General features: G+C 39.5%; 1 protein-coding gene across 3 annotated transcripts in view; it reads right to left on the reverse strand.

Moving 5' to 3' along the window:
- LOC117514315 (threonine--tRNA ligase 1, cytoplasmic-like) overlaps positions 1-19415 on the reverse strand; it is a 110696-nt gene that overhangs the window by 11964 nt on the left and 79317 nt on the right. The window contains exons 1-7 of one of the 3 annotated variants that reach the window (XM_034174700.1): positions 16109-16362; positions 11602-11774; positions 11401-11515; positions 10684-10805; positions 10386-10494; positions 9049-9113; positions 8784-8862 (exon numbers count right to left, since the gene is read on the reverse strand). In XM_034174700.1, coding sequence (XP_034030591.1) covers positions 8784-8862; positions 9049-9113; positions 10386-10494; positions 10684-10805; positions 11401-11515; positions 11602-11774; positions 16109-16201 — 756 coding nt within the window. In that variant the 5' untranslated portion in view covers positions 16202-16362. Of the gene's footprint in view, positions 1-8783; positions 8863-9048; positions 9114-10385; positions 10495-10683; positions 10806-11400; positions 11516-11601; positions 11775-16108; positions 16363-19415 lie in introns of those variants that run through there. The other 2 variants (XM_034174701.1, XR_004561856.1) reach the window with 2 other exon arrangements.

Here is a 19415-nt window from a genome sequence, read left to right on the forward strand (position 1 = left end):
GCTTTTGTTGTGTTTTATAAGTGTAATAAAGGTTTACAATCAGTAATAAAGATAAAAGTAAAGCAGAAAATAATTTTCCACATACATTTATTCAAAACGCACAGTAAACTATAATAAACAACCGTTTTGACACTTTATAAAGGTGATTTGAGGTCTTGTGTGAAAGACCGTACAACAAAACAGTTCAAACAATAAACACAAATGCACATTTTGAACAATATATACAAAATGGTCTATGTGTTTATGCTCCAGTCTGAGGAGCGGCCCCTCTCCCTCACCCCATTGATATGGTAAACAGTGCTTTACGCCAGAGGGAGAGAGCCACAGGGTAATCCAGTAACATTCAAATGCAAACTAGTGGAGCAATCGTGATAGTTACACACTCTTTGTTTGAGCACGTGAGATTGTCATGCGAGGCTCTCTGTCTGCTTTCACTTTTGCTGTGCGTAATGGCGCAGGGCGCATTGGAGGAGTTAGGGGGCTATTCAAACGGGCCAACTAGTAACATAACTCCTGAAAACAATCTAATTGTTTTCCTGCTGAACAAGATTATATTTCACTCACTAACCATTGCTGGTCTTTGCTAATGCAGCATCATATTACAGAAAGATGTTAACCTCCACATTATTTAAATACTTCAGGATAAACACATTTTAAGGACGCAGCTTTTCTACAACATTTACTTCAATTGATACCAATTAAAATTTCAGGCGTGGAGCTAGGATCTGGATTGGGGGGGGGGGGGGGGGGTTAAGGTTAGGTGGGTGGGGTTCTTTTTTTTTTGGTGAAAATGGCGTACTGGGTCTGGGGGCTGCTTAAGGCCCCACAAAATTTGGGGGTTTTGATGTCCAAGGATGCATTCTGGAGTTGGTTAGAGGGGTTCTGTAGTTAGTTCCACCACAAGGCTACTGAAGGAGGTTGGAATGAGAGGACAAGCATAGCGGAGGACTGTCAAAGAGCTTGAAGCTACTGCCAAAAGCAGCAGTCACTGGCTGTGGCTGAAGCAGAGGGAGATGGTATGAGATACCAAGTGATTTTGTGAAGCCTCCGGTGCGACACACACCCAGGCCTGATCAGCCTTTGGTGGGCCAGCCTTGGGTGAGGCTGCATTGTGATAAAAGGCTGAAACATCCGATGAAGCCGGGGCGCACAACCGATGATGTGTCAAATTGGAGGCACCAGGTGGACATCCCTAAATCCAACCCCAATGGAGAGGAAATCCCCATCAACAGCATTGTACTGATTCATCAAGGGATTTTAACATCTAGTCCTGGTAAGAATACTTTAATGGCTATTTTGTCACCCCGATCTCCCCAATTTAGCTGTACTTCTTAATGTGAGTTGTATGTGTATTTTCTTTTGCACATTTTCAGCTTTTCTTTGCCTTTAACCAAAACTGATATCACAACAATGTTAAGTCAGTATTATACTGAGTGTTCTACTTTTACGACTGCCATACACAGAATCACCAGCCGCTTACTCCAATTAAGGGTCGCGGGGGGCTGGAGCCTATCCCAGCAATCATCGGGCATGAGGTGGGATACACCCTGGCCAGGACGCCAGTTTATATTCTTATAAACTTGCCTTTTTCCAAACAATATGTTGCTGATATAATACGTGGTCTATTAAACATTAGGTCTCTCTCTTCTAAGTCCCTGTTAGTAAATGATATAATAATTGATCAACATATTGATTTATTCTGCCTTACAGAAACCTGGTTACAGCAGGATTAATATGTTAGTTTAAATGAGTCAACACCCCCGAGTCACACTAACTGCCAGAACGCTCGTAGCACGGGCCGAGGCGGAGGATTAGCAGCAATATTCCATTCCAGCTTATTAATTAATCCAAAACCCAGACAGAGCTTTAATTCATTTGAAAGCTTGACTCTTAGTCTTGTCCATCCAAACTGGAAGTCCCAAAAACCAGTTTTATTTGTTATTATCTATCGTCCACCTGGTCGTTACTGTGAGTTTCTCTGTGAATTTTCAGACCTTTTGTCTGACTTAGTGCTTAGCTCAGATAAGATAATTATAGTGGGCGATTTTAACATCCACACAGATGCTGAGAATGACAGCCTCAACACTGCATTTAATCTATTATTAGACTCAATTGGCTTTGCTCAAAATGTAAATGAGTCCACCCACCACTTTAATCATATCTTAGATCTTGTTCTGACTTATGGTATGGAAATTGAAGACTAACAGTATTCCCTGAAAACTCCCTTCTGTCTGATCATTTCTTAATAACATTTACATTTACTCTGATGGACTACCCAGCAGTGGGGAATAAGTTTCATTACACTAGAAGTCTTTCAGAAAGCGCTGTAACTAGGTTTAAGGATATGATTCCTTCTTTATGTTCTCTAATGCCATATACCAACACAGTGCAGAGTAGCTACCTAAACTCTGAGTGAGATAGAGTACCTCGTCAATAGTTTTACATCCTCATTGAAGACAACTTTGGATGCTGTAGCTCCTCTGAAAAAGAGAGCCTTAAATCAGAAGTGCCTGACTCCGTGGTATAACTCACAAACTCGCAGCTTAAAGCAGATAACCCGTAAGTTGGAGAGGAAATGGCGTCTCACTAATTTAGAAGATCTTCACTTAGCCTGGAAAGAGAGTCTGTTGCTCTATAAAAAAAGCCCTCCGTAAAGCTAGGACATCTTACTACTCATCACTAATTGAAGAAAATAAGAACAACCCCAGGTTTCTTTTCAGCACTGTAGCCAGGCTGACAAAGAGTGAGAGCTCTATTGAGCCGAGTATTCCTTTAACTTTAACTAGTAATGACTTCATGACTTTCTTTGCTAATAAAATTTTAACTATTAGAGAAAAAATTACTCATAACCATCCCAAAGACGTATCGTTATCTTTGGCTGCTTTCAGTGATGCCGGTATTTGGTTAGACTCTTTCTCTCCGATTGTTCTGTCTGAGTTATTTTCATTAGTTACTTCCTCCAAGCCATCAACATGTCTATTAGACCCCATTCCTACCAGGCTGCTCAAGGAAGCCCTACCATTAATTAATGCTTCGATCTTAAATATGATCAATCTATCTTTATTAGTTGGCTATGTACCACAGGCTTTTAAGGTGGCAGTAATTAAACCATTACTTAAAAAGCCATCACTTGACCCAGCTATCTTAGCTAATTATAGGCCAATCTCCAACCTTCCTTTTCTCTCAAAAATTCTTGAAAGGGTAGTTGTAAAACAGCTAACTGATCATCTGCAGAGGAATGGTCTATTTGAAGAGTTTCAGTCAGGTTTTAGAATTCATCATAGTACAGAAACAGCATTAGTGAAGGTTACAAATGATCTTCTTATGGCCTCAGACAGTGGACTCATCTCTGTGCTTGTTCTGTTAGACCTCAGTGCTGCTTTTGATACTGTTGACCATAAAAATTTATTACAGAGATTAGAGCATGCCATAGGTATTAAGGGCACTGCGCTGCGGTGGTTTGAATCATATTTATCTAATAGATTACAATTTGTTCATGTAAATGGGGAATCTTCTTCACAGACTAAGGTTAATTATGGAGTTCCACAAGGTTCTGTGCTAGGACCAATTTTATTCACTTTATACATGTTTCCCCTTAGGCAGTATTATTAGACAGCATTGCTTAAATTTTCATTGTTACGCAGATGATACCCAGCTTTATCTATCCATGAAGCCAGAGGACACAAACCAATTAGCTAAACTGCAGGATTGTCTTACAGACAAAGACATGGATGACCTCTAATTTCCTGCTTTTAAACTCAGATAAAACTGAAGTTATTGTACTTGGCCCCACAAATCTTAGAAACATGGTGTCTAACCAGATCCTTACTCTGGATGGCATTACCCTGACCTCTAGTAATACTGTGAGAAATCTTGGAGTCATTTTTGATCAGGATATGTCATTCAATGCGCATATTAAACAAATATGTAGGACTGCTTTTTTGCATTTGCGCAATATCTCTAAAATTAGAAAGGTCTTGTCTCAGAGTGATGCTGAAAAACTAATTCATTTATTTCCTCTAGGCTGGACTATTGTAATTCATTATTATCAGGTTGTCCTAAAAGTTCCCTGAAAAGCCTTCAGTTAATTCAAAATGCTGCAGCTAGAGTACTGACAGGGACTAGAAGGAGAGAGCATATCTCACCCATATTGGCCTCTCTTCATTGGCTTCCTGTTAATTCTAGAATAGAATTTAAAATTCTTCTTCTTACTTATAAGGTTTTGAATAATCAGGTCCCATCTTATCTTAGGGACCTCATAGTACCATATCACACCAATACAGCGCTTCGCTCTCAGACTGCAGGCTTACTTGTAGTTCCTAGGGTTTTTAAGAGTAGAATGGGAGGCAGAGCCTTCAGCTTTCAGGCTCCTCTCCTCTGGAACCAGCTCCCAATTCAGATCAGGGAGACAGACAGCCTCTCTACTTTTAAGATTAGGCTTAAAACTTTCCTTTTTGCTAAAGCTTATAGTTAGGGCTGGATCAGGTGACCCTGAACCATCCCTTAGTTATGCTGCTATAGACTTAGACTGCTGGGGGCTTCCCATGATGCACTGAGTGTTTCTTTCTCTTTTTGCTCTGTATGCACCACTCTGCATTTAATCATTAGTGATTGATCTCTGCTCCCCTCCACAGCATGTCTTTTTCCTGGTTCTCTCCCTCAGCCCCAACCAGTCCAAGCAGAAGACTGCCCATCCCTGAGCCTGGTTCTGCTGGAGGTTTCTTCCTGTTAAAAGGGAGTTTTTCCTTCCCACTGTCGCCAAGTGCTTGCTCACAGGGGGTCGTTTTGACCGTTGGGGTTTTTCCGTAATTATTGTATGGCCTTGCCTTACAATATAAAGCGCCTTGGGGCAACTGTTTGTTGTGATTTGGCGCTATATAAATAAAGTTGATTGGATTTTGATTTGATATTGCCAGCCAGGATGACAAATTCCCACTCTGCCCAGTAAGAGACAAAATGGAATACTCTCTCCCTAAATCACTGAGTGATAATTTCTGCTTGGGACGACAATGACATAAGTTTCAGTAATGAGCATCCAACATCCTGCAAAGCACATATAGAAAAGCAAGTAAGCAGTCTTACATAGGCACTGAGGCCTGCTGGTGCCGCTGCTTATCTTCAGAGTTGGTAGCACAAGTCAAACTCAGGTTACTTCCCCAGCCAAATCTGGTACCCAGTTACAGCTGGGTGGACTGAGACCATGCAGATTTAACTGTCTCATCCAGGGATACAGACAGGTAGTTTGAGTGGGAATCGTAAAAAAAAAAAAAAAAAAATACGACTGATGTGTATATCATATTTCCTTGATGAAACGTCTGACCTTAAATACAGGCAAGCCTCATTTAATTGGCGGGTCAAAACTCCACTGGAAAAAAAACAAAAAAACAATCTGCCTTAAACATGGGTGCTGATGAGAAATTTTTTTTGACTGAAACCTTTTTGGTGTTGGACAGATTGTGCAGTGAAGGGGTACGACATAAGCACCGAAGGCGCAAAGTCCTCTGGGGGGTCTGGGGCATGCCCTCCAGAAATTTATTTTTAAAATGGTGCATTTTGGTGAATTCTGGTAGATTCTTGACACACAATTCTTACTTAGAAAAATCAGTGTTCTCAGTTATATCTTAACAAGATATAACCCTAGAAAGTGATTTTTTATTTTTTTTTAACAGTTAAATAAGCTCTGTTCTTGTTTAAAGGCCGGGTCACTTATGTTAGGCTCCAGATGTCTCTGCCTGGCTCAATGTCAGTGTGAGCAGTCAGAGGCCCACATAGCAGCCTCCTGCTCTAGCGTATGTGCTGACACACAATATACTGGCAATTTGACTCTATAAAGTGTACCTTTATATGGTATGGTGTTTACTCCTGTAGGATTTTCATGCTAAAATTGATTTTGTTGCTGTTTGGGTTTCAATAGCGCCTATACTACCAGAAAATGACAGGGTTCAAATTTTCAGACCCCTGCTTCTCTTCTGCAAGGGGGCAAACATTAGTACAGGGGTAAATTGAAATTCAAGTTAAATTACATTAAAATATAAACCAATATATCTGTCTCGTTGAGAGGATTAAAATAAGTATAGTTTGTCTAGGTTCTAAACAAAAGATTTAAGGTCATCCTGGGGTAAATGCTCAGATTAGGGCTGCAGCTATCGATTATTTTAGTATTCGAGTATTCTATCGATTATTCTGGCGATTAATCAAGTAATCGGATAAAAAGTACTTCTGCGTTTTTAAATGACATCAATAGTCCAGGGCTCTCCCTAAGCAATGGCACAATGTCACTGCGCCAAAGTGTTGGGTTTTGCTGAAACGGCGATGGGATGTGGCTTTCTGCTTTGTTTTCTCCAACTTGTAAAATGTAACAATTTTTAAGTTTTTTTTTATTTTTTATAAAGGCTGATGGACTGGGTCCCTGCGTGATTTTTTTTTTATCCCTCTTTCTCTGCAATTCAGCAGATGCATTTCAGCTGGAGGTTGAACATGCAGCCTCGCAGTCAGTTTTTTTATTATTTTATTTAAGTTACCGTGTTTGTGAAGTGTTGTGTGTTGCCCAAAAAAAGCAAAAATTAAAAAGTCAAACACTCAGTGTGAATCTGAGGGAAACACAGAAGAAAGAGTGGACTTCAGCTGTTTGTCAATATAGCCGGGGATGGAGCTGCAACTCGCCTGGTCTGAGAGCCCCTCACACTGTGCAGAGAGAAACAGCAGCCGGCCACCAGGTCAATAAACGACTTTCCGATGATGTCACAGATATCCTACAACTCCACAGTCCACCATATTGTGTGGCTACTTTCTTTGTTTGCTACTTTCTTTGTGTGCATCACCACAATAATGCTGCCGTCGAAGATGGATAAAAATAGCGCGAAGGAAAAACCGAGATATCGTGACACATTGGATCCAATTAGCAAAACGAGGTATTTGCAGAAAATCGCTGAAACTGACAACAAGTACCCGTACACGATCACAAAAGAAGAATGGTCCTCGGACGAGGAAGCGTTCCCAGCTATCACCTTCCCAGATGTCGTCAACTATTTGGTATATGGTGTGAGTGTCTTCATTTAAAACATAAAGATCAGTGAAACATTGTGTTTCTAACAACCAGTTCATGTACCGACGCTGTAAGAAAAAAGTGTTAGCTTGCAAGTAACAACCCCACCTTTACTCGCTCTCCGCCCGGCCCATTTGTACCATTTTTGTTTAAAATGTTATTAAACACAATTCATGTTACTTGCCTGTGATGAAATGGTCGCAACAGACTTTATAATGACGTTTTTGGGGATCGGGATTGAAGCCCTCTCGGTTGATCCTGGCCAGCCATTGATTCCGCCACTCAGTCGACAAGCGTTCAGTTTCCTCCTTGGTTCTTAATTACCTTTGGAATGTCAAAAAACTGTCGCTTATTATCTCCAGGAACAGCACGATTCGTACAGCCCCACACAATGCATGTGTGCACCATCGCTCGCGGCGAAAAAAAAAAACAAAACAAAAAAAAAAACACGTCTGTAGTTGAGGAACTACTGAATCAGTGTCCGGTAATGTTCGACAGCTACACAAGATGGCGCATGCGCACAGGATCATGGGAAATACATCGGAGCGGAAAGTCATCTATAGTCCCTCCCCACGTAGAGCAGACCGTTTGTTTTTTAAAAATAGACAAAAACACTGCTTCGCTTTAAATGCACAGTAAGACTATTTCAGATGATCAGCATAGACCATCTTTCTCTTAAAAGCCTTTATTTTACTCTGTGTGTCATGTTGGAAAGCGGTAGCTATCATTGCTAATTTGATTAGCTGTTAGGCTCCAGTCTTCTGTTTTTTTCCCTGCCGACATTGCAGCGCCACACACAGGCCTGGCATATGTACTGCAACGTTAAACGAAGCTTCGAGGCACAGAATTTGCCTCGAACATTTTTTGTAATAGAATTATTCGAGTTACTCGACTAATCGTTTCAGCCCTAGTTCAGATATGATTGAAGTTGGTGTCAAATAGCTCCTCTTGTTACACTGAAGCCAAAAATGCATTTTAACTGATTTGGTGACTGATTTGTGGCACCATTTGCAACATCCAGGGAAAGTCTTGGTGACCCCATAGACCATGTAGACCATTGATACATTTTGCCATTTAATTATTCAACCAAATGCCACACACTGTAAAATAGTACATGTTTGGATCCTATGAGACAATAAGAACAACTTGTCACCAGTTTCAATAAAATCTGAGCAACGGGTAAATTTTACCGCAGGATGACCTTGAACCATTATGGGACTATAATGCTTTAACTAAAAGGTTGGAACCTAAGCAAATACATACTTTTTCCAATCCTTATAAGGAGACAAACACGTTAGTGTACATTAAAACACAATTTGACTCAATTTCAAATTTACCCCTGTACTAATATCTTCCCTCCTTGAAGAAGGGGGCAGCAGTCTGAAAATTTGAACCCCATCATTTTCTGACAGTCTGGTCCCTACTGAATTCAAAACAGCAAGAAATCAATTTTAGCACAAAAATCCTTTGGGAATTCTTTCACTGACATACCATACTACACTCTTTAGACACTACATGACAGATGTAAATCGGTTGTCTTTGGTTCACCACAGCCAGAGATATGTGTGAAATTTGTAAATTACAGAGCAGGCAGCAAGCACTATTTTGTTAATAGTCACTGGCCTTGAATAAGAGCCTGCCTTGTTTAGGCACCAGGTCTGCACACGCTTTGAAAAAAATTAATGCCCCAGCTATTAATCAAGGAAATACAATGCATACAGTACATGCATGCACACACCTTGAGCATCTTGAAAACCTTGAGGAGGCCAGTGTGTGGGAGGAGGGGGCCACTGCAGACAGCTATACTGTCCCCACACCTGATTCACACAGAAAAAGAAACTGTTTAACTTGTATTTCATACTTCTGAATTTATTTTTTTGTTTAAATTTAGTTTGTATTTAAAAAGGGACAATGGACAATTAGTAAATTTCCTGGTGACATACATTTCAAATGAGAATGGAAGGTAAGTCATTTTACTGTATGTTTGCTGTACTTATACATACCTAGATACTGTGATGGTGGGGCCAGTCATCTGCTCCTCAACAAGCTGCTGTCTCAGGTTGCTGTCCTACAAAAATTATGGGCACAAAACAGTCACAAAATCAACTACAGCTCAGAAGGGGCAATAACAAAATAAACGAGGCCTGATGGAAATATCAGCAAGTTCTGTAAGACCAAGGTCCTCATCTGCAATAAACTTATAAACTTAGAATGATATGGTGGTGAACAGCACTGTTGGACAATGGAGAGCGTAAGATAAGTGGTTAACTGTATAATTGGTCCTCTTAAAAGTCTATTTACATTTTGTGAGGTAAACGTGCATGTTTATCTCTGTAGGAATCCTCTCCACACTATTAATCAAATTTCTGCCTCTTCAGTGCTCATAAGAAAGGTTTACTGTGAGTACTTTTTAGTATGACCCATCCAATAGTATGACATAGCCGGTTAGCCCATGATAGTGTTTGTGTTCTAAGCCAACAGTGCACCAATTAAATTAGTTTTTGTCATGTTTCATGTTGTCAAAAACAGCTGAGACTATGCAGTGCCCTCTAATGTGTGTACTGCTTAACATCTGTGCCAGTGTAAAGGACACACACACGCTTCCCACTGATCTTTACCTGTACCCAACGCCTTTTTGTCCCCTGTTGCACAATGGGGAGACACAGAAATGCTGCCCACTCATCCAAAACATTCCCTATAACTTTTCATAGATTTGAGACAAGTTTACCAAACTTGCAGCAGGAATACATCCCTTTAGGGTCTAGGTCAAGTTTGATGATGAGTGACCTTGATCAAATGCTGAAGGTCACAGAGCCAAAAGTAGTGTCTGTGTGTGATGAAGGCAGTACTCTCAACAACTTGCTAAGGATTCAACGTCTAGGCCAACTGCGACGGTGGACACATGGTTTTCAGGCCATTAATACATTTTACTTTCAGTCTCAGATCATTTTCTACCACCCTATTGTCATTTTGGAGGCTGGAGCCAGAGGTATTATTATTGAATTCCCTTATGCTGGAATAAGCTTTTGTTTCATTGCTTTTTTAATGCGAACTAAGTTTTTAATGTGTTAGACAGAACTTAATATGATGCAGTCTGATACACTACATCCAGGCAGGACTACTACACTGTACTATGTTACAATGTAAAAATGGGTCCATTTTCTAGTAACTGAGTACGGATGCATTGCAACATATAAATATTTAGGATAAGTAGCATCATGGGAAAATGGAGTTGAGCTAATTACAAAACATAAATCAAACCTCTAAACATGTTCAAATTGTCAAAACAATTTCCCATAAACAGTTGGCTCTGGACAAGAGACAAGTGTGTACTGCTGACCTGAAACAGTTGCTGAACCTCTTCATGATTTAATTCTAGCCTGAACAGAGGGTGTTTGAGTGTTGCAGCTTCCTTACACTTCTCCTCCACATCAGGTAAGGACAAGGCGCTGTGGGTGATGAGAGACTGGTGAAACATACCAAAGCCTAAAAATTCAACAACACACCTACACTACAAACACTGAACTGATTGCATCATCAGAAACTGTTCACCTGATATGATAATAACCCAAAATTATACACGTGAACACTGTCAACCGTGTCTTTAAATTACACATGGACTTGCATACACACCTCACCTGTTCTCCAATATATAGTCACAGTACAGCCCGAGCTCCGATTCACCTTCTCTGCACACCTCGGCACCAAATACCGACTCCAACACACTACCCAGGAGGCAGGCGCCTGTCCTCCACGCTGCCTGTGACAACAGGTGACACATAAGGACCCTTAATGTTTTATGCTTGTCTCAAGAGTATTAGTAAACAAGTATTTAAAAGATAAAAGGTATTAAATGACACCCCTCCCCCAACATTTTTTAAACATAAGGCATTGTTGGATACATTTTTCCTGTCATAACCTTCAAGATTAAAGACAGAAAAAACAGAAAAAATACCAAGCCAAACTCAAACCAAAAACAAAGATGTTTCCTTTAAAGAATCCAAGAATTAACACCGGGTCCTTAATGAATGTAAGGAAGGTTGTCACTTTCGAGATGTACCTGTTTCAGTTCGTATTTAACATATAAGGGTCAAAACTCCTGCCCACTTCAATGTGACAAAAATATCATCCAATGTCATGTGATGTTCCAAAGTCCAAGTTCACCTGGCTGCAAGGTTGTTTTTAGTTCTTGCATCTGTTTTCATTAATCCTTCCTTGATTTCAGAATAAAAAAATAATAATTTTTTGAAAAAGTATTTTTTACACGTCAAGAAAAGACATTTTTGTCAAATAGGGAAGAGGAGGTACGAAGTGAAAATTATTTCAGACCAGTTGAAGGCAGCAAATATTATTACCTGCTTTCCCTCAAGTGTGTTAAACCCCAGAAGTTGTAATTCACAGTCTGTCTCTAGGGGGCGTGCAAGCTCCCAAAGCTCTCCATTCACCTTGCACACCAATGCTCCCTCCACACTACAATCAAAGACGATGCTGTTTTAGTATTAGAGGAAGATTAAGCACTAACAAAGTGCAATCCTGTGTGTAATGTGTGAACTGACCGGGCACTGTGAGCAACAAACAGAGGTGTGGTCACACCAGCGGTTCCCTTTACCGTCTGACCACCAGCCAGACAGATAGTGAGGGGTTTTTCTTGAGCTTCAGCTCTCCTCTGATTGTTTTTCTCCCTGAATGATTCAAAAGCTTGCAGTCGCTTTGAAAGAGCAGACGATACCTGCAGCCAAACAACAACAACAAAAACAAACAGTCAAAAAGAGTGAATGGAAAAGAAGGTATCTGGTAGGTTTTTTTCATGACAAAGTATTGCTGCCAGAGAAATCAACATGTCCAAATTGTGATGAAACTTCCTAATGTTTTAGATTTATTTTGGTTTCACACTGCTACGTCACTGAAATCAGTGACGTAGCTGGGTGACTGAAAATGCCTTTGCCTTCTCCTCACTCTGATTGTTTATTTTACATGGTACATGAAGCTAAAACTGAAATAATGAAAACTTTTTTGAACATCAATTAAGCACTGGAGTAAAATTAGCATACAAATAAGACAATTAATTGCTTCCGGTGTGAGGATCTGTTATTTTGAGTGTGACCTCAGTATAAGATGAACACTGGTTAAGATTTTTAACTACAATTATTATCACTTATTTTTAAATTATAAATAATGTCTATAAAACATAGGAAAACAACAATCAGGTACATAAGTATTTGGACAGTTAACCTTTTTTTAAAGTTTGCCTTTGTACACCATAATAGTGGAGTTGAAATGGAGCAGTGTGAAGGACCTTGGGGCAGCTTTGTTGTAATATGGTGCCATTTAATCAAATTATAATGAAGCAATCATGATGTGATTGTGATATATAGACTTTCAGCTTTAATTCAAAGGGCTTAACAAATATTTTGCATAAACTATTTAGCAATTACAGCCATTTAGCAATTGCATACTTGACTGACAAGCAGCTTAATGGCCAGATGTAGCCTGTTCCATCTTTATTTCCCCACAATTTAAATAAATAAAAGCTCTGGAGATGATAGCAAGTGTTGAATTTAGATTTGGCTGTTTTTCCTTGTAACTTGCAACACAAATTAGTATGATATCCAAAGAGTAGTCCATGGAGGTAAATAAGGCCATAATTATGCTGGACACCCTTCAGTGAAACATAAAGCTAGGTCACGCAAAAACTGGGTAGGCCAGATCGATTTAGTATATCCTCAAAAAGAAGGAAGCAGGGCAACAAGGCCTGGAAGACCACTGAAGACAACTGAAGTGGATGATGGGAAAATTATTTCCTTGGTGAAACCCTACCCAACAGCTAACCAAGGCAAGAACACTGTGGGGGAGTTCATAAGTGTTAACACTGTGGGTTTACAACAAGGCACAAAACACTGGTAACCATAAATTCAGGAAGACCAGATTAAACTTTGGCAAAAATCATTTGACAAAACCCTGCCCACTTCTGGAACAAGATTCTTTGGACACATGAAAAAGATTACCTTGTATCAGAATGATGGAAATAAAGGGTATGGAGGAAGAAAGAACAGGCAGTTATGATCCAAGTATGCCACACCATATGCTAAAGTTGACTGAGGCAGTGTTTAGGTACAGTTGTGTATTGCTGCCAAATGAACAGGGTCACTGGTGTTTATTGATGATGTAACTGTTGACGGAGGTTGCATAATGAACTCTGAAATGTATAGGATTAAGCTGTCTGCTTGCATTCAGTGTACATGGATAATGACTTAAAACATAATGCCAAACAACTCAAGACGTATAATAAATCCTTCAATGGCCAGCAACTCGAACAAAGCGTGTTTTCCAATGACTGAAGACAAAACTGAATACAGAAAAACAAACAGCAGCAACTTTAGGAGGCTGCAGTCAAGGAAGGAAACATTATTTGGTGATAAATCCCAGACATCAGACAGCCATCAACTGTAAAGGATTTTCACCAAACTACAAACAATAATACTCATATTTATATATTTTTAATCCTTTACCTCCCAATGAAAAAAGTCCCTTTGGCTGCTCCCTTGTTTGCACTCGGGGTCGGCACAGCAAATCCAAGGTGGATCTGCACGTTGAATTGGCACAGGTTTTACGCCGGATGCCCTTCCTGACGCAACTCCACATTACATGGAGAAATGTGGCAGGGGTGGGATTTGAACCCAGAGCCTTCTGAACTGAAACCAAGCGCATTAACCACTTGGCCACCACCCCTGCTTTTACCTCCCAATGAAAATTTAGTTTATTCCCCCTGGGTCCTCTTTACTTGTCTCTCTTGTAAAATAAATAAATTGGGCTTTGTTATCAGCATGGGTGCAACTGGGTGATTGCGGAAGGAAAACCATGTCTTGCCCCTTGCAGATGCCTTTAATGTTCTCTTCTCCACTTTAACCACTACCTGACACTCATGTAAACAATCCGTGCATGATCTCCTGTCACCAGGGAGAGGGTAGGGCTTCGATCAGTGTTAATGGTAAAAGAAATTAAAAGCTGGGATAAACAGAGCCCAGCTAACCAGAATCTGATAGCAAAAAGCTATGTTCAATCAGGAACAGTACTGTGAGTGCACGTAAAGGGGTGATTCTTTAACTACGGGCACTATTGGCCTTGTAAATGTAATTTCCACCACACCATTGCCTTACAATATAAAGTGCCTTGGGGCAACTGTTTGTTGTGATTTGGCGCTATATACATGTGCTCTGATGTCACTGTCTCCATAGGAACTACCCAAACAATCTTTCATACAAACTGTTTAAAGGGACATTATAGTGTTGTGGTGGAAATTACGGCAATAGTGTGGGACAACTATATTTTGTTTTAAAAAAATCACAACTGTTGTATGACATTGAATACCCCAATTATGTTTTGATTATTTTACTGATATTTTATTCAGAGGACATTTTAAAACATTAGACAAACATTTTTTTACCATTCATTTTTATCATTGAAGATCAAAAGTCTGGGTGTGGGACAAGCACAAAATGGCAATATTTGCATATATTGATGCTGAAATTTCTTAAAACACTTTCATTGTAAAGATAACTATAAAAGTGTGATATTTCCCCTTTTTTCTGTTTTTCATACAATATGATCAAAGGACATAAGTGCCCGTAGTCTAAGAATCACCCAAAGATGACTTGGGATGGAAATTAATAATTATGCAAATTTGTCCAATTACTTCTGGTCTTTGAAATGGTCTGGTCAATTCCTTAATATGATTGTTTTCTTAAACCCTTTTGAGTGACAATTAATGATTATTTTCATGATCTAGTAATCTGTCCATTGTCTTGATTATTCAAAATGTTGCTTGGCACATAAAATCTCAGACAATGGTGAAAAATGTTGATGTGTCCACGAGCCATCAATCAAAAAATATTTTTTTATATACCCATTTACTCCATTTAAGGGTCAAGGGGGGCTGGAGCTTATCCCACCAGTCACAGGGGGTGAGGCAGGGTACACACCGGACAGGATGTCAGTCTGTTACAGGCCACATATAGACAGATAAACACATTTACACCTGCGTGCATACCTATGGACAATTTTTTTAAGTTTCCAATTCACCTAACCTGCATGTCTCTGGATGTGGGAGGAAGCTGGAGCATCCGGAGGGAACCCATGCAGACATGGGGAGAACATGCAAACTCCACACAGAAATGCCACAGGTGGGAATCAATCCCATGACCTCTTACTGTGAGGCAACCACTAAGCTATCATGCTGCCAAAGTCCATGATCTTGTTCAACTATCAGTTTACTGTCAGAGGCGTAAATAAACTAGTAACGAAAGCAGCAATTTGTTACATTGAAGAAGTTAAATTCAGAGAATTTAGGCACTGATGATCAAAATAGTACGCAAATAATTGCAGCAGTTAAAAATCCTTTCAGGCCAAAAGCCTTAATCTCATCTTGTTTCATTTCAACTACTATAGTGTACAGAGGGGACATCAGAAAATATAACTGTCCAAACACTTATGTACCCAAATATATTAAAAATGTTATTCACAATTCCCAAGGTCAGAAGATGACAATTTATTCATGTCTGTCCAATGGCGTACAGATGAAAAACACCACACAAAAAAGACCCAAAATGACTAAATTAAAGCACTGCACCTAGTCAAGAACTGACATTTTTAGTTGGTAAAACATGATTTATAATTTACATTTTTTTCTTTTGCTGATAAAAACAAACAAACAAAAAAAACAGAATTTCAATTAAATCCCCCCCGCCAAATAACTTTTAGTGACTGTTCCAAAGCGAACAGTATTTATTCAACATGGCACGTGCCACAATTCAGTCAGTATTGTAATTACTGAGTTACTATTACTTTTTGGGGTAATAACCAAGAGAGAGCAGAAAGAGATTTTTGGGTCTATTTGGTGTCAATGTCACACTGCTGTTCGTAATAAAATAGTCAAACCATTACTTGATTTAGCAAAGAAACGCAGCAGCACCACGCTGAAGCAGCAGCAACAACAAACTTCAGCGGTAGCTAGCTTTAGCTTAGCGCTACTTCAGCGCGCTAAGCTAAAGCTTAGCCTTTGCGCACCTTGCTGTAGCCTCTGTGCACACAGACTGTAGTGTGAAGCGATGACCGACATGTGACCAGTCGAGCCAGGTGAGCGACCGCCATCCTAAACATTCATTTCAGCGCACACGTTACTGCCTCCCCTTCCAACCGAGCCGACATAACCTCACAATTACACACAAGAAGGCGCCGCTGACGTCACTCTTTGGGCGGGGACGCTGTGACGCCGACGTAAAGTGGCGTGCGCGCCCCCTGATACACTAGAACGCGCATCCTCTGCAGAACTGTGCAAAGAAGTGTGATGCTTTTCTCTTACATGCCGAGTACTGCGAACTGGGTGTACTGATACAAACACTGCGTACACTTCGGTAGCTGGCGGAAGATCTATAGCAAGAAGTTTAGTCATCCAAATTATTTCTTTACAGCAGTCTGCTGCAACACGACACGAAAGCATGCAAAGCAACGGATCCGGTGATCCATCATGGAATCGGTGCAAGAAATCGTATTCACTTTTCACTGTGCTTAGTAGTGCGACTGGCCTAAATGTTGCAGTATATTGTCAGTAAAATGTATTTGCATGCAGTGACCACTGTACGCTGTGAGAAGTCTAGTTAAAAGGCTCTGATCGCTGACATTTTAATATGCACATTCTGGAGTAAATCCAACTGTGCAAAAATGCTATGAGATCTTAATTTCAACCTGGGCGCTGTGATAAATGATTTATTCACCAACCCCACACAGCCAGATATAAAATTTCAAACTGAATGTCATAAATCAGATTCCCGAGCTTAAAGCTGATGGTTTGAATTTTCAGAATGACACATACATGTTCCACATGAGATGAAGTGTCACAAAACGGCCACCTGAGGGTGGTAAAGTACTTTCAGAGAGAACTACAACCTTGCGCATTTGAACACATAGTACTATGATTTTAGTCAGATGTCCAAAAACATAAGATAGCAAACAATTTCACTGTTACTTATATGAACCTTTTTAGATTTTGCAACATGAGTAGCAGGATTTGCTTGTATCACCTAAATCCACCGTGAATGTAGTGAAAAGTACACATGCGCAGTGCAGGATGTAGGGCTTTGAAGTCTGGCATCAAATTAGTGCATACAATTAAAACGTCTTCTCTTTCTTTGACATCTTATGTAGATATCATGACGTCACAGGTGGTGTGCAGGTTTAATTTTATGCCTTAGAAACACTTCTCTGCACGGGTATAATGAAACTTTTCCATTCACAGATCCATCGTGTCCACTGTAAGACAGTGGAATAACATAAAAGATTTTTTTAAAAATTATGTGGAAAAATGCGTTTTTACTCCAAGAGCTTTAAATAATACGAGATTTTCTATCAGTCAGTATTTTGATATGAAGAGTGAATTTTGCTAAAGTAGCCCATGTTTACCTACAAATGTGAAGTGAAAAGTTTTACAGCATTTTTAAAGTTACATTTCTCACAATGGAGTGCACTTTGGAGAAAAACATCAGTAAAAAAAAGAATACAAGTTCAAGTTCGAGCAGAGCTATCAAAAGCAATCAACTGAAATATTAGTTAATGAGAATACTATATGTTAATTTAAATCAGGGCACCGACTGCTTACAGTAAATGGTGCAACCCAACATTCAGACCAGTAAGTATTTGGACAGTTTGTGGTTTTACCTTTGTATACCACCACAATGCAGTAGAAATTCAACTATCAAGATGGGCTTGAGATTTCTCTAACCATTTAAGAATTATAGTTATTATTCCCTTCATTTTTAGAGGTCTTAAATAATCTGGACAAATGTTGGACAAGTATTTAAAAATATATTATTCAGCTAGTTTGCTACAAAGGGCATTAAAGAGCCTGAATTTAGTTTTGTTGTATCAAACTTCTCTTCCACTCCACTACCAAGATGCACAACTTGGTTATGTAACAGAAAAGGTTTTTCCAATCACAGCGTCTCCTTCAGAGTTAGGGTGTCTGTGGCTTCCCTCACTATTCTCCTCCTCGCTGTACACCACCTAATCCAAAAAGATCAACCATGTCTGATTACATTTCTGACTCCCTGATGTCATTCACAAGTGATCTGGAAACATTCATGTATCCATCCCCTAACTTCTCTAAAGAAATCAGCAGGTACGTGATGATTTCTGTAATACTTTTCTTACTCAGTTACATCTGACCTCTGAAAATGGTACTATGTATAAAAATGACTATAATACCAAAAAGATTGATGTGTATTTTTGCCTTACACTAAAGCTGAAGGTCTACATTTCAATCACATTTTGATCATCTAATTTCTACTCCATTGTGGTGGTATACAAAGGCAAAATTCCAAAAATTGTACTGCCACTTTAACACTTACAGACCTGAATGTGTGTACATAGCTTATGTGTGGAAAGTGGATTTCATTCCGGGACAGACACACTCATTTTTTCTGTGTGCTGTGCAGCAGAAGAAATACCTGTATCCATTTATCTAATGCAATATGCATCTATAAATATTTGGATACTGACAAAGTTTAGAAGTGTGATTTCCAAGTACCAACACACAGGTATTGTGGTGTAGGATTGTGTCACTTGATGTGTATGTTGAGTGATAGAAAAAACTTTCACAAGTTTATCAAAATCAAGAACTGCCTCCTCTTGATGAGCATCATCTGTGTCAGAGTCAACAAAGCCCCCCCCCCCCCCCCCCCACCCGTTAGTAATTATGTCAGTATGGCCAATTACTTTGACCCAAGACAAGGAACGGGTCTGAAAAGTGATAAATCCCCACACCATTCGTGTGATTTGAAAATGAACACCAAAACAAGTCAAAGTCTCCACTTTCAGTTTATGTTAGTGGTTTCCTTCAGCTCCAATATGGTGTTCCCCGAGACGAGTCCGTCAGTGAGCGGGTCTGCAAAATTTCTGTCAGTACCTCTGTAAAAACTGCTGCATACAGCTGGAGACCAGTTCATTTAATTTGGACCATGTTGGCATCTTCTAACATAATCTGAAATTACTTTTATATTTTAGTTCAAATAATAATGGCACACGGGGATATATATGAGTTTGTTCAGGCAGCTACATGTAAACTACAGCCATGTATTTGTATGTGATTTAGAACTAAAACAGTAATTCTTCATGTCTTGATATCTCCTTCAGAAAGTGTGTAAAGGTGCATCTTAAAAAAAAAAAGATCATGAAAAAATTCTGTTTTGTCAGTTATTTCAGAAAGTCAACATTTTATATATTTTAGACTCATTACATATAAATTAAAAATGTTCAAACACATAAAAAAACCTCCCCAAAAATATGAGAATAATTCAACTTTGAGTAACTATAAAAATAT

The sequence above is a fragment of the Thalassophryne amazonica genome, chromosome 7 (assembly GCF_902500255.1).
Source record: "Thalassophryne amazonica chromosome 7, fThaAma1.1, whole genome shotgun sequence".
NCBI classification, from domain to species: Eukaryota; Metazoa; Chordata; class Actinopteri; order Batrachoidiformes; family Batrachoididae; genus Thalassophryne; species Thalassophryne amazonica.